This window comes from the organism of the source record quoted next, unplaced genomic scaffold, assembly GCF_019419815.1.
Source record: "Pyrus x bretschneideri cultivar Hongxiangsu unplaced genomic scaffold, Pyrus_bretschneideri_v1 Contig1, whole genome shotgun sequence".
Taxonomy (NCBI): Eukaryota; Viridiplantae; Streptophyta; class Magnoliopsida; order Rosales; family Rosaceae; genus Pyrus; species Pyrus x bretschneideri.
Genome location: NW_025999390.1, coordinates 8,346,324 through 8,362,404, shown reverse-complemented (window position 1 = coordinate 8,362,404; position 16,081 = coordinate 8,346,324). Strand labels below are relative to the sequence as shown.

The following is a 16,081-nucleotide window of genomic DNA, read 5'->3' as shown; positions in this document are numbered from 1 at the left end:
TCCCACATTTTCCCCTTTGGATGGTTCCAATGTCACATGTTCTTAAATTAAAATAAGAAGGAAAGTTTGTAATACCTACTCATGGAACTTCCAGGTTCCAAAATGTCATCCACTTACTAAATCACACTTGAAACAAAACCACAAAGCCAAACCAGCAAACGCACTTCATTACGATTGAAGTGAAAAACGCAGGCCTATCCTAACCACCTTATCTTTACAATACTAAATTTGTCAACTTGAATCCTAGGTTAATGAGCAATAACATGTCATCATGTTTGGAATACCCAAATCCACATGATTGTACCACAATATTTTAGATTTGTTGTGGCACATAGAGTGAGAGTTCTAATATTTTGGCCCCAGTTTTCCTCTCATTTCAGTCCATTTTCAAACTTCTTGTCCTACTTTTTAAGAAACAGATCCCACATTTTAAAGATCCTTAAAAACCTTTACTAACAGAAACAAGAGAATTTGATACCCACATGATGGCATAAGTAGTTTACGAATGGTGAGGTCTACAAGAAGATAAATACATATAACTGAAACCTCGCCCAATCACAACTATCATTTAAAAATGGTGAGGTTTACTAAAACAAAATTGAAAAATAAACAACTCAATTCAGTGACCCCTCACCAATTCATAATTACAAATGGCAAGGAAAATTATAAAAAACTCCATAACATATTTTCCGATGATTCAAGAAAAGTTAAATAGGTACCTTTGAAGAAAATCATATCTTTGAAGGAATAGACGGGTCAATTTTGGTAACCCTTCATAGAGATGAAGGGTCAAGCTGCCATGAACATCCCTAGAAAGAGAGATAAAGAGTTAGTGAGAGAAAGTAAGATGAGGGAAGGAGATAGCTATGAAAATTTAGCCAATCCAGTGCAGCAAAGAGAGAAAAACAAGAAAAATGAAAAAGAAAGAACTTCTCTGATGGGTTCTTTTTGTATTCTTTTGCCAAACATGGCCATTTTCCTAAACAACTCTCATGGGTTTACATTTTCATTCGGTTTAGTTCTTCAAGTTGTAAACTAGTTACAATTGTTGGACTGATTATGGCTGCAATCAGTTCACCCCAGAGACATCGGGTAAGCAAGCATACGTTTTTCTTCATCTTCCTTTTCCATAGTTCTTTTTTTTTTTTTAATTACTGTGCATCCACAGGCTCAAGAGTCATCTCAAGAGCCATGGTACTAGAAACAGTAAGTACACTCATGATATTTCAAATCTCAGGATAAACGAATATAGAAAATTATAAAATAACCCCCTTCAGCTTTAGTCTCATGTCAATTTGTTCCCAAAACTATGATTTAACCATTGTCACCCTTAAACTATGAACTAGAATCAAGTCAATCTTCCTTCCAAACACAATGCATGAGAAATTTTAAACCGCTGCACCGTCACCCTCAGGCTTAAACTAGTGTCAAGTCAATCTGCCTTCCAAAAACATGATGATAAATTTTAAACCACTGTTCGGATGCTTGTCAGTTTCAAATGGTGTAATCCTTGAACTCCCGATTCCAATAACACAAAAACAAACTTAATTTTCGTTTCGATTCGGGGGCAAGCCAAGGATGGCTCATCCTTCCTCGACACTTATACGTTGAAAACACCAAAACAATCCAATTCAAGGCAACGGTTGGCACACATTGGCTAGAAAACTCCAAAAAGATATATGATTCACTGATAATATCTTAGCATAGAATCACTACATACAAAGTATAAGGAGATTACAAGCGACGTCGAAATGAAGAAACAAAACACAAAACAGTGAGAGGTGGCAGGACACACCTTTTTATCGTTTATGCAAGATAGAAGATATCATCAGTCATAAGAAGAATGTAGTGCAAAATTCTCAAAGGGGCATTCCTAAAATCCAGTGGGGGCAACCTCAACTCCCGAATCCTACACTCCCCGACCGCGCAAGCTCTAACCCTGTTTGTATCCACCTTTCTAAATAGATACACCGGTCTGCCACCGAAAACCCTCCTGTCCCTCGAATCCGTTGTTGGGTTTTCCTTGGTCTTGAAAAGGGTCCATCCCAGTCCCGCTAAAGCCCGGGAAAACCCTTCCATTGTATCAATTCTGTCACCGGTGAGCCGCGAAAACAGCGACATTGAGCTGCAATTCCAATTGCTTTGACTGCCAACGTTATTTGCCTCACTGGGTTTGCAATCGGAGCGCACAAAAACCAGCTTGAAAAGGCCTTTGGAGAGCTTGACAAATGCGCGAAGATGGGAAATTGGGGCGGCGGAGAGACAGGGGAAGGGGAGGGGAACCGCGTCGTCGGGTAAAGACGTTGACGACAGCGACGATGAGGACCTAAACGATGGAAATGAGGACGGCGATGCTGTAGAGGGAGATGAGGAGGAGGACGGCGGCGGAGGCGGGAAGGAGAGAATGATGTGGGAGAGAGATGGGGTTGGATGCAAGTCCATGCCCATATCTCTGGCTATGGTGGCAAGTCTGTAAGTGTCAGTGACAATCTCTTTGGTTGGGAGGAATAGGAGAAATGGGGTTCTCGATTTGCTGCTGCTTCTGCTTCTTCCTCCGCCGCCCGTTTGTTTGTGACTGCCATTGTCGTCGTCGTCGTCTTGATGTTGGGGAAGAAGGAGAGGGTTGTTGTTGATGGTTTCCCCAAACACAAGAGAGCGTACCAGCTTTAGCGGCAGCATCTTGCCTTCACCTTTTGTCCCACTCTTTCCGTCTTAACTCTTTTATCTTCCACAAACCGGGTTACTTTTTACCACGGCAAATTTAGTAATTTGTAAAAATAAAAAAATCAAATTAATGTTTTTTTTTTTTTTTTTTTCTAAAGAATAATGTGATGTCTCTGTCCTCATCTACTTGCATTATATCTTATTTCCACACACCACCTTATAAAAGATGTAAAATTCTCTTTTTTCTAAATTATCTTATCTTCAATCCCTTTTTTCTCATTTTATTTGAATCTATGTAACCTTTTTTTACATCATCTTATTTGAACTCAGGTAACTTTTTTCTACACTCAACTTATTCTTTAAACTCATATTACTTTTAATCAAACTAAACCCAACTTTACTACCTAAATTACCCTCATAAACCCACTTCAATATATAAATTTATTTTTACACCCATTTAGAAAATAAAAACCTGAAATCAATATTCTAGAACTCGTTCAAGGCGTAAAGAGAGTAACGTCTCTTAGCTATTTGTCCCATACTTAATCTCTGTTTCATATTTGCCACTCTAATATATAAAGGTAAGGACCTAGTAGATACTGAAAATGGTGCAGTTCTCGTCATTTTGATATACAATTAAGTCAAGTTTAAATAATTGTATCATTTCGGTGCTAATGTTTGATCTTTGCTCCTGCATTTGTCGAGTTCAAGCTTAATTAATTAGAACTAGGTATAAATTGTATTCAATGGTTAAGTTATATAAAATAGACAACGTGTAGTTTAGAAATCATAAAAATTGTTTGTTGTGTGTCAATGTTTTAGTCAATTTTCGCTTCTTACTTGCCCAGAAGATTAACTGCTTTCACATAAACAAGCAGAAGGACTTGGATAATACTAATCTATGTTGTAGTTGTCAGCCAAAAGCCAAGAAAATTACATCTCTAGTGTAGGCTATAAATTGAACATTTATTGTTATGGACTTAAACTTATATTTAGTTTATGGGCAAGTGTAATAGAAAAGGCGTTAATTTTGTTTCTAAATCCTAAAAAATTTGAAATCAAATGAAAAAACTTGCATAAATTGACTCATACCTTAGTTGGAGGATTCACAACTTTAAAATCATCATCCATTGGTCAAGAAGAGCATATTTTTCTCTATGAGAGCGTTTTAAGGGTTTAACTAGAATGAATGTATAATAAATATTACGTGATCGCAAGGTTTGATGTGATGATAGGGTTTGATTATTGAGTGGGTTTATTAATAAATTTTAATTTTATTGTTAATTTCATATTGTATTTGATAGTAATTATGTAATATGGTAGAAAAGATAATTCACATTTAAAATTTTAAGTTGAGTGTAGAAAGAGGTTATATGGGTTTAAATAAAATTTTCTAAATATCAATACAAAACGTTAACGTGATTGTTCAAATAGGAAATGAATGAAGAGAAGAAATTTGAAGGGGAGATCTTACTTCATAAATGACAAATCAATATAAGGTGGGTGAGAATGTATACAGTAGGTTTTTTTTTCCCCCTCTATTCCGATCAAATAGAGAATTTGTAAAACTCCAAAGCGTTCGCCACAAAGATGAAAAACATGGTGGAATGAGACATGATCAAAACAACAAAACACAAGCTGAATGTTCTTAGTTATGGATTGTTCACTTACAAAGAATGGGAATGCAAAGTAGGGGATATCATACAAATGTTTGACAGATTCTTCGTTTACTAAAACACAAGAAATGAATAAATAAGTAGGTTTTACGTTGAGAATAAGTGTTTTCTTTCCGATTTTAACTTTTCGTCCAACGGTTTAGAACTCTACTCATTGAACGGCCTCAATTGCACGGCTTATGATATAAAATCGAGTACAAACAGGCTCCAATCAAAAGTCATGTTTAGGAATGACTCTTAACAGTAGCAGTGGTCATGGCAATGTATGAGTCAGGATTGTAATAACCATGATCTCTTAAAAATCTTATTGAATATTTGCCTTATCAGGCATTTCTGGGTTGATCTCATTTGTGAGCCCTTCTAGGCTTGCAAAGTCTTCCATGGCCCAATGAGCCCACAAACTATGCAAAGTAGGAGTGATCCACCGTATCGATTTAGGGCTGGTTTGGTATTGCTGTGCTTTGAAAAAAAGCTGCTGTGAGAATAAGTGGCTGTGCTGTGAGAATAAGCGGTTGTGAAATAAAGCAGCAAAGTGTTTGGTAAACTTTTTTGTAAAAGTGCTTTTGGAAAAAAAAAGCAGTATCATAGTGTTTGGTAAACTTTTTTTGTAAAACAGCTGTGACTGTGTGAAATGACCAAAAAGGATATATTACTAGATGTGCTATTAATTTAACAAATAATAAATATAGTACTGAGATGTTAAATAGTTTATTTCACTCAAAGACATAAGGAAACCTCTGCTCCAATCTTTCCTCCTATCTGCTCCAATGTTTCTCTGATCCTTTCCATAAATGATCCATTTCCTTCTCCGCCAGCAATGGTTTTCGATCAAAACCTCTGAAAAGTAAACCTCTCTTCCCTTCTCTATTTTTTTATCTTCTGGGTCAACCATGGGAGGGTGCTTCTCCACCATCAAAGTCAGTGGCTCAAATAGTAACAACACCGCGCCCGCCACCCCTGGCTCCAATCACAACCGAAAACAGAGCACAACGGCCGGGAAGCAAGAACAGAGACCCTCCCACGGACCCAATGAACCGCCCAAGAAGCAGGTTGTTCATAAACCCAAAAACAAGCTCAACTCCAGGAGCCGGACGAGGGTCATTCCCTGCGGAACGCGGACCGATTTCGGGTACGATAAGAATTTCGATAAGCGGTACACGATCGGGAAGTTGTTGGGTCACGGGCAATTTGGGTACACGTACGTTGCAACCGATAGGGCAAATGGGGATCGAGTTGCGGTCAAGAGGATTGATAAGAACAAGGTATTGAACTGGAATCTCAAATTTCTGAATTGGGTTTTGGGTTATTCATATTTCATTAAACGTGTATACTGTTCACCCGTGTGTGGGTGAAAATAAGCTGCTTTTGGAAGCTGCAAATTGCAGCTTCTTGTCATCTCCTAGTTTTGGGCTTTTTTTCACCCTCAACTTTGAAACAAAGCTGCTTTTCAAAGTTTACCAAACACCAAAAATTTTCATAGCTTTTTTTCATAGTAGCTTTTTTTTTAATCACCTCAATCCCAAACAGACCCTTACTTGAGTCCATCACATGAGGTGTGGTGTGCACACTAGAAGTTGTTACCTCTATTAAAGCATTTTCAGGGAGGAGTTCTATATGAGACTGAAAAAAATGGTAGATATAACCCATTTTAGAGTTTTGAGGAATTTTTGAGGCTTTATAAAAAAATCTCTCTCAATGAAGAGCTATATCTTTCGGGCTATATATATTTATTTATGTAGTAATTTAATTAAGTGATGGTTTTTTTTTTTTTTTTTTTGCGTTTCAATCTTTCGGACTTGCTTTTCCCAAGCTAAAGCCTATCTTTACCACCACATGCCAATACTCCTAACCAAACTAGATCACAATCCCATGCTAACCTCTTTGATGACCTTTAGGGTGCGTTTGTTGCATCGGACTATTTCGGACTGGACTAACTTCCGGGACTAAGCTAGACTGTCTTGGCTTGGACTAAGCTGGATAAGAATAATGAAGTGTTTGGTGTACTATCGGACTAAATCACAGACTAAAATATTTTACTATTATTAATACATTTTTTTATCTTAAAAAAATAAACAAATTACACCTATTTTTATTTGACTCTCTCTACCCTGTCTCTCTTTTTCTTTGTTCATTTGCTCTGGTTCTTCACGCCCAGATTTGCTAAACTCAAACCAGAAAAAATAAAACCCATATCTTCTCTTCTTTTCATTTACTTTCTCTTGAATTCAAACCCATATTTATCTTCTTTTAATTTACTTTTCTCCTCAAATCAAACCCAGAAAAATCCCCAAATTTTTTTTTCAATTTGCAGAAGCTTCGTCGATCATCGGATCTGCAAATCGACGAACTTGAGCTCCATTTGGTCCAAAGGGTCGAGCTTTGGCTCCTCCCTGGAACTGAAAACAACCCATTTCTTGAGCCTTAGAGGGAAGTTTTGGGTTGTGCAAGAAAGTGAAGGAAGAAGATGAGTGCGAGTGAGAAAGAAAAGGGTAGTGTTGATGGTGAGGGAGAGAGAGAAACCGTCCATTTCTAGAGAGAGAAGGGAATAGCCAAGCTCATCAGACAAAGATCTGGGTTCTGGGCTTTGGGTTCTCCGCGATTCGAAACGAGCAGACGAAGAACTGGCAATTCTGGGTTCTCCACGATTCGAAACGAGATGACTTGATTCTGGATTCTAGGTTCTCTGCAGTTCTTGGTTGGTGGGTGTAGGTGATGTTGGCGAAGCGAGCAGACGAGGTCTTAGCAATCCCATGTTATTTGGGGGGTCTCGCTAAGACCTCCTAGTGACGGATATAGTCCACGCGAGTCCGGCTTTATCCCATTAAACTTAGTCTGTGTAAGTAACAAACACAGGACTACACTAATGTGTAGTCCAATCTAGTCCAGTGAGGGTTAAGGAGCTCAAACAAACGCACCCTTAAGGCTTTACCCCATGCATGCGGTAATTGCATGATATTATCCCATCCAATCACTTGTCACATTCAGCCATTCAGTACTACGATCTAGTAATATTTTTTTCATTTATAAGTGAAATATCTTATGTTAAATTCTCGCTAAAAAAATAAATTTGAACCATATTATTGTTAATGTATTATGAGACATAGCCTATTCTCCCACCTTTTTAGTATAAATAATCTCGATTGCTAAAACAAAACAAAAAAATCACTTGTCACATCATTCCCATAGGATAAAACCGAGACTCAGCCATGCGCCACTTGCAAACATCCCAAACCAATTATGCTTTCAAATTGGAGATATAATATGAATTCCATTTATCTTGTACAAGAAAATGACAAGATAATTCATTATGAAAAGATAATTATATGATTAAAAACCTTAATATTATCTCTCAACAATATTAAAATTATTTTAACTTTTCATCCAACGATTTAGAACTCTACTCATTCAATAGCTTCGATTCCACTGGCCGATAATATAACATCAGATACAAACAGGCACCAATCAAGAGTCATGTTTAGGAGTGACTCTTAACAGCACCGCTGACATGGCTATGTATGAGCCATGATTAACTACTATCTCTTAAAGATCCTGTTGAATATTACCTTATCAGGCATTTCGGGGTTGATCTCATATGCGAGCCCTTCTAGGCTTGCTAAGTCTTCCTGGCCCGACGAGCTCACCAACTATGCTAAAAGTGGGAGTGGTCCGTCGTATCGATTTACGTGAGTCCATCTCATGAAGTGTGGTGCGCACAATCGCAGTTGTCACCTCTATTAGACGTGATTTACACGGAGACATCCCATCTCGCATTTAACACTCAATCCACGTGAGTGTTAAGTATTGGCAAAGGCCCAGGAGTACTCTCGCATTCAACTAGGTCCGCTTTGGTTCGGTCCTGTGAAATTTGGTTACCACGTTTTACTTATGAAAATTTAAAAATGACAACTATTTAATTTAAGAATTAGAGGTCTTAAATTATGAGTTTTATTTTACACAAAAATTTTAAATTTATATGTTTATGAACCAAAGCAAGATAATTGGTATATATTAATTTATAAATGCTGACTTTTATTTAAATTTCGAATTTATTTTTCTTGTTCAAACAGAAAGTTAGTAAATACATATTTTGGAGCCGGATTGCGCCTGTGAGTCTACAGGTCGCACCCCACCAATAATGTTTGTTAAACCTTATCGCCTTGTCTTTTAAGATGAGCGGCAGAGAAAGTATCTCTAGTTTTAATCTCGTAGGTTTCTATTTCAAAACCCACCTGGCTGGTCCCTTGTACTTGGTACCTACCACCGGAGCGGTCCTCCTCCTATTTCTATATGCCAATGTAAATGCAACTGGATGCTTTCAACACTTCCATCTGCAGACTGCAGTAGTTAGCAGAAGTGCCTTCAATCTCTCTCTCTCTCTCTCTCTCTCTCTCTCTCTCTCTCTGTGATCAACCATGAAAGGCCTCTGCATTGATCTTTTTAAGAATTACAGGTACTCCCTGCCCTTCTTCTACTCTTTTTATGTCAACATATATACTCTGTTTATTTAACTAATTATAATGGAATGGAACCAAACCAGTTTGGGTTTAGCGGGTACTGCTGGGATAGGGGCTGGTACTCGGAGCAGCAGAGCTTTCACTCACCCGTCTCAGAGAAGAAGATGCAACTATCAAAACCAGAAGCATTTCTCTTCCTCCAAACTTAGATGCTCTTCCTACTCGTAAGTCGACTTCTCTTTTTCCCTTTTTCCTTCCATAAAAATCAAGGGAACATGCATTCATTAGTTTCGTCGAAATTGTATGTATGTGTAGTATCTGATTCTTGTTTGTTCTGTTTTTAGCACTAAACCTTGTTCTGCAACTCTGTCGGCTGTAACTGCGGAGGTTGAAGAAGCAAAGCAAACATTCAATCCGGAAAAAGCCGGTCTTCTAGTTAAGGAGCTGCGAAAGAGTTTTAATTCGGGAAGGACGAAAAGCTATGAGTGGAGAAGGTCGCAGTTGGAGAATATTGCAAAGATGCTTGAAGAAAAAGAGAAGGAGATCGCTGAAGCTCTTTACAAGGACCTTTCAAAGCCTGAAATCGAAGCATTTATATCCGAGGTCTCCCTCTTTACCTTCGGTTTACGCTGATTACATAACTACAAGAGTCTTAATTAGCATGTTATCAGTGCGTGTTCATATTATACAATGGTGCATGAAGATGGCTACAATTGTCAACCTGCAAAACAAAAACTGAAATAGTATTTGCAGTGTGATACCCCAATTCAGTTGTATGCCAACTACACGAGCGAGCGCAATGTACACGGAGCTTCACTAGTGACAAGTGACAACCTTGTCATGAAATATAGTCACTATTAACTCGATAGGTAGCATTCATGGGCTTACTTGTTCTACGCAGGTTTTACTTTCTTCTTCTATTTGACATGTTTTTCTTTACTACCTTTTGGTATCCATTTCCTTCTCCTAGTTGCAGCATCTGACGCTTGAGTCACATAGGTATCACAAAAAATATACTCTCCGTCCACTTGAGCCGCCTGTACCCCCAGTTCAGCTCGCCATTTTCTTGATATTGAGTTGCAAATTGAGCAAATTGAACAGTATGCTGGACTAAGACTAACCATCATAGACATATGGTTCCTGGCGAGCAACCATGTGTTTCATAAGGAGTGTTATCGATCAGAAAGCAGTCCTTCGGGGAAAATTGCAATGGTTAAAACTCTGACGCTGTTTGGTCAGAATTCGATCTGTTTGCAAAGTCCCTTGATATCTTTTTTTCTCATAGTGAATATTCTGTTGTATTCTCAAGTTTTAATGGTTTTGCTTTGTTAATATGGAACATGTTCTTGTGTATGTTCTTCGGCATTGTAAAAATAAATATTAACTTTTGATTACTGCAGATTGTTCAGGCAAAATCGTCATGTAACGAGGCATTGAAAGAATTGAAGCATTGGATGGTTCCACAGAAGGTGATTAGAGTAAATACCCTTTTGGTCAGATACAAGGATGAAAATTCCCGTCGTCCATTCTTGTTCCTGACCACCATATCCTCCAATATTTACTATAATGCTAATAGTATATATAACGTGGAACTTTCAATGTTTGTTTCAGGTCAGCACTCCAATCACAACATATCCATCATCAGCAGAAATTGTGTCAGAACCTCTAGGAGTTGTGTTGGTCATCTCAACATGGAACTTCCCTTTCTGTACGTTAATATATTGCTGCACAGTTCACACTTTACTAGTTAGGCGATACATAAGTTACATACGTCTCACCTTGTTGAAGCTTTCCTACTAAACCATGCCATGACTGATATATTTGTTAGTAACACGTGCTGTTTTACATTCCAGTGTTATCTCTTGATCCAGTCATTGGAGCTATTTCAGCCGGCAATGCGGTTGTGCTAAAACCCTCAGAAATTGCTCCAGCTACATCTTCACTACTTGCAAATTTAGTAGAGGAGTACTTAGATAACTCAGCTGTAAAAGTTGTTGAGGGCGCTGTTCCAGAAACAACTGCATTGTTAGAGCAGAAGTGGGATAAGATACTCTATACAGGTTAATTTATACTGTTCTCTCTAATTATGAACTTCCTCAGATTTCTATGAGAGCCTCTTTTGAATGCGTTAGTAGTACGCGTTTGGGTTCCACCATAAAACTAGTTGGCAATATGGGGAGTAGCCCAACCTCTTATAAGCCCATGCAAGGTCCCTCCTCTCATCAATGTGGGACTCATTCTCAACACATATACAACATTACTCAAAGTAAAGACATTCCCCTGCATATAATCAACGATTATACACTCTGCATAATCTTTTTTTTTTTTTTTACAAAAATGATTTTCTGTGCAATTAGCCTTTGCATTGCTAACTGATGTATTCTCTATATTGAGGTGGAGGTGTTCGTAATTCATACATGAATTTGTCCATAATTCATACCTAATTGTGTATCAGTGAAATCTACGATGCATCAGTTCTTTTTCCAATACATATTTAAGTATTTAGTCTTTACGGTTTAATTCTAACTTTCTTCAAGGAAATGTGTGGTTCAGATACACAAACGTAAGTTTATCAAGAGAACGGTACTCCATTTGTATACATATTACGCATTTTTCTTACATAGTTGTTCTGCTTCGTGCGTTCTTTGACTCCTAGGGAGATAGCAACATAATTGACCAAGTATTTGCACATCGTACAGGTAGTGCAAGAGTAGGGCGCATTGTGATGGCTGCTGCTGCAAAACACCTTACACCTGTAATTCTGGAACTCGGTGGAAAGTCCCCAGCTGTTGTCGACTCAGATGTTAACTTAGAGGTAATAGCTAGGTTCTCTTAAAGCGATCGGTCAATGTTTCTAATAAATATTCTGGCGTGGCTGGTTTAACTGTTTCTGTTTATAAATTTAAAGGTGGCTGTTAGGAGGATAATAGCAGGCAAATGGGCATTGAACAATGGACAAGCTTGCATCGGTGTTGATTACATTATCACTACGAAAGACTTTGCTCCGAAGTTGGTACGATAGGATGCTCTTGTTGAAAAACTTTGGAACAAATATGTTTGGCATAGCATATATACTTGAGTATATATGTTTTTTTAATTCAGGATATTTTTCTGAAAGCATGTCTACTTGACAGATAGAAGCTCTAAAGTATGGTCTCGAGCAGTTCTTTGGGAAAGATCCGATGAACTCAAAGGATATATCACGGATAGTGAGCTCTACCCAGTTTACACGGTTGGCGAAGCTGCTGGATGAGGATAAGGTCTCTAATAAGATTGTCCTCGGTGGCCAAATGGATGAGAAGCAATTGTAAGTACAACGATGACTTTTTGTGATTGTATATCTTTTAAGGAAAGCAACAACACTGTCTGAATAAAATGCATATGCGTACAATGTTTCTAAAACGATTTACTCATATACATCATCCGATCCAATGCAGAAAAATAGCTCCAACTATCTTGTTGGATGTTCCAGAAGACGCTCAAATTATGCAGGAGGAGATATTTGGGCCATTAATGCCGATCGTCACTGTGAGTAATCAAATTACTTTCAATATCATCAAAAGCCTGGAATCTGGGGTAGTTCTCAAGTCGTTGTAATCATTATCGTATCTTATGATTATGTTCCGTATAGGTTGAGAAGATTGAAGACAGTTTCAGTGTGATAAATTCAAAGCCAAAGCCTCTTGCAGTATATGCCTTTACAAACAATGAGCAGCTGAAGAAGGGCTTCGTGGATAACGTATCATCTGGAGGAATGCTCATCAATGACACCGTCCTTCATGTGAGATTCTTTGTTCTCTTCAATTTCTATGCATATATATACATCTTCACATTTCTGCATCTTAACAAACCAAAATGACGACCTTATCATCAACATCCTGAAATAAAAATCAATGGTAGAATTTATATCATTCTCTTGATTTTCTGTCGGAGAGAATTGAATTGATTCTCAACATGTTATGTAACAAATTATTACTGCATTATATACGCGCGCAGGTTAGCATAAGCGGTTTACCATTTGGAGGAGTTGGGGAGAGTGGAATGGGTTCATACCACGGAAAATTCTCCTTTGATGGTTTTAGCCACAAGAAAGCAGTTCTTTATCGAGGTTTCGGTGGAGATTCCGATTTGAGGTATCCACCCTACACACCGGAAAAGCAAAGATTATTCAAGGCCGTGATTAATCGCGACATATTAACCATAATCTTATCTCTGATTGGATGGTCTAAATGATGATCAAATTAGGCAGGTGTAGAGAGGACGAACTGTCCTCAGTAGAGAGCGTTAGTTCTTTTTCCTTTGCTTGTACTTTGCATGCAATGCATTGCAAAATATGTATCTTTAATTGCTCTTCAGTTCTCTCTTTCGCATTTCAGTTTTCACTAGTCAAAACCGAAATCCAAAACGCCGTGACCAATTTGTAACTTGAAATGTTTGTAAACCCAAATTTTACCAATTGATCCGGAGGAAACAGCAGCTTGCTGCTGGTGTAAATCATAGAAAGCAGAACACAGCTAAACTGAAATTAAAAGAGAACATGACACCAGAACTTTTGTGGGAAAAAATCCTCCGATGTGAAGCTTTGGAGGATGACCGACTCGAGAGCACGCACACACTCTTGCATGAACTCTGACTATTTCTTTTTTGTTTCTTTGGCCAAGAATTTTGCTTCTTAGACAGCTGCACGTTAATATTCAGAACTTTTGACAAATTACGGTTTCACATCGACACCCTCTTGAGTGTCCACACAATCTCCCCTGTTATAATCTTGATGTCCTAATCTTTATTCAACTACAATCCACGACATTTGAACTTATGACTGGTAAAGATCCGTATTTTAAAATATATATGTTCTTTGTTAGAAAATATTCTTTTAAATATGGATAATTTTATTGAATTTGCTTCATATACTTATATGTATCAGGTATTATTCTTCTATCTTTACTTTCGTGTTAGTGTCTTTTTATATTTCCACATGATACGTAAATTCTTATTTCCATTCTCATTTTTTGCTATTTTTCATCTGTGCTTTGAGGGTCAGGTTGGCCCGACTCGAACATAAAACGAGCACGATCAATTAAAAGTACTATCTCTAATTTGGTATTCTTTTTTCAAATGGAAAATGTATACAAGTGTACTATCTGTTATAGATGCACAATTAGTTGGCCCTACTCAAACAATAAACGAATACAACCTAAACCCTGTTTCTACAAATATGTATTTATAGATGCAGTTGGCCCGGCCCGAACATAAAATGAGCACGATCAATTAAAAGTACAATCTCTAATTGGTATCATTATTTTTTTTCAAATGGAAAACGAGACATTGGTACTACATGTCATAGATGCGCAATGAGTTGGTCCGACCCAAACATAAAACGAACACGACCTAAACCCTGTTTCTTTAAATATGTACTTATAGATGCACAATGGATTGGCCAAGCCCGAACATAAAATGAGCACGATCAATTAAAAAAATATTATCTCTAATTTGGTATTATTATTTTTCAAATGAAAAACGTAGACAAAGATATTATTTGTTATGGATGCACAATGAGTTAACTCAACCCGAACATTTGGATTTCCTTCAAATGAAAACGCAACCCCTAAACACAAACAGCTCCCAAACCCCATGGATTTTAATTTCTCTTCCTCCTCCCTCATCCCTCCTCCTTTCCTCCTCTCCTCCTTCCTTAATAGTTAAGACTTTCCTCCTCTCCTCGCCTTCGGTTTACAAAATACAGTCGCAAACTCTTGCAAATAAGGTATTCTTACACACTATCTTCTTTGGTTAGCAATTTAGGCCAGGTTTCCGGCGAAGATGTTCAAAATCTATTCAATTTAGTCTAAATAATCATATAGAAAGGGATGTAAAAATCAGTTGAGTGTCATTCTGAATATAGTTTTCTTTCTTTTTCAGTAGTGCATGATATAGTCCGAATTATTAATGAGAAATTTTATTTAAACTCATGTAATCTATTTCTACACTCAACTTAAATTTTAAATATTAATTGTCTTTTTTATCTTATTGCATAATTACCATCAAATACAATATGAAATTAATAATAAAACTTAAATTTATCAATAAACCCACACTCTATAATAAATCCTACCATCACTCCTTATTTATCCTATGTACATTCCGGTTAAAACTCTACAAGCTCTTATAGAGAAAAAACAAGTTTTTTTTTTTTATTGATAGATGGTGAGAAAGTTTTGATCAATCCTCCAACTAAGTTATGACTTGACTTATGGAAATTTTTTGTTCGTTTGGTTTCAATTTTTTTTAGAGTTAGAAGATGAGTATTTGATTTTCAATTTTTTTTTGTCAATCCCAGGCTGCTCATAGTTTAAACTTTTTACACCGCCGAAGTGAAAGTATTAAAAAATTGTTGCACACACCAAATTTCTAGGATATATATGACTAAAGAGATCCTCTCTGGATCTTTCTCTCCAAAACCCAGGAATCAAGTGATCCGAACCTTTAAAATTTGATCCAACGGTCAAAAATTATTATAGCTTTTAAAAGTTTATACTAACTTCTATGTTTGTAGTCGTTTGATCAAATTTTAAAGGCACAGATCACTTGATTCCTGGGCTTTGGAGGGAAAGATCCGAAGAGGATCTCTTTCCTATATATGAAACCCTTTCTATGAATATAAGTTTTTTGACCTTTGTTTAATGGAGATCTCCACATCAATTAGATTGCAGACAAAACAATTTGATTTATGGCCCAAAATAACAGCTACTGTACTTGAATATGCTCACAAAAACTTTAACCCTCAGAAGATTCAAGTATGTTCAAAACTCAAGGTTTTGATTAAAAAATACGAGTATATATTACAAAAATTGTAACATGTGAAGATGAATATTAGTTTTAAACAACTATTTTTTCTCCAATGTTAATAACAACAACCTTACTAGTCACTAGTATATATACAAAGAGTATCGTTGTTTACAACTCAAGGCTTTGTTAGATATATGGACACTTGCCACGAAAACAATTGAAGAATTTGGACATGGATTGGAATTGGGACTAGTTAGTTGAACAGATCACGGTGGGAGGAGGACAAATGGCCCATAATGTTTTTTGACTTTTGAGTCTCTTTGAAAACAAAACTATTCAATTTGAGAACTTATTTTTTAAATGGGTGTAAAGATGACTTTATAGTTTGAATTGGATTTGGGAGGGTAGTTTAGGTAATAAATTTTGATTTATAGAGATATTAATTCTTTAATTAAAAATAATATGGGTGTAGAGAATAAGTTTGGTGTAGAAAGAAGTTAA

At 37.0% G+C, this 16,081-nt stretch overlaps 2 protein-coding genes across 2 annotated transcripts; one reads left to right on the top strand and one right to left on the bottom strand.

Annotated features, from left to right (window-relative positions):
* Nucleotides 1-453: 453 nt before the first annotated feature.
* On the bottom strand, nt 454-2,732 carry LOC103946794. Its single transcript, XM_009357590.3, has 2 exons — nt 1,796-2,732; nt 454-809 (listed from the first exon to the last, which is right to left on the bottom strand). Exon 1 carries the CDS (start codon nt 2,677-2,679, stop codon nt 1,807-1,809), a length of 873 nt encoding a protein of 290 aa, XP_009355865.1. The 5' UTR covers nt 2,680-2,732; the 3' UTR covers nt 454-809; nt 1,796-1,806.
* A 5,843-nt stretch (nt 2,733-8,575) lies between these two features.
* On the top strand, nt 8,576-13,149 carry LOC103946793 (aldehyde dehydrogenase family 3 member H1). Its single transcript, XM_009357588.3, has 12 exons — nt 8,576-8,790; nt 8,878-9,018; nt 9,139-9,397; nt 10,195-10,263; nt 10,406-10,502; nt 10,648-10,854; nt 11,494-11,609; nt 11,703-11,807; nt 11,929-12,101; nt 12,232-12,322; nt 12,426-12,575; nt 12,791-13,149. Exons 1-12 carry the CDS (start codon nt 8,753-8,755, stop codon nt 13,025-13,027), a joined length of 1,683 nt encoding a protein of 560 aa, XP_009355863.2. The 5' UTR covers nt 8,576-8,752; the 3' UTR covers nt 13,028-13,149.
* The last annotated feature ends 2,932 nt before the right edge of the window (nt 13,150-16,081 follow it).

Excerpts from the sequence above, each read along its gene's own strand:
- LOC103946794 (XM_009357590.3), bottom strand. The coding sequence starts at position 2,679 with ATGCTGCCGCTAAAGCTGGTACGCTCTCTTGTGTTTGGGGAAACCATC.
- LOC103946793 (XM_009357588.3), top strand. The coding sequence starts at position 8,753 with ATGAAAGGCCTCTGCATTGATCTTTTTAAGAATTACAG. Across the intron at positions 10,855-11,493 it reads GGATAAGATACTCTATACAG|GTAGTGCAAGAGTAGGGCGC; the intron begins GTTAATTTATAC and ends CACATCGTACAG. Across the intron at positions 11,610-11,702 it reads ACTCAGATGTTAACTTAGAG|GTGGCTGTTAGGAGGATAAT; the intron begins GTAATAGCTAGG and ends ATAAATTTAAAG.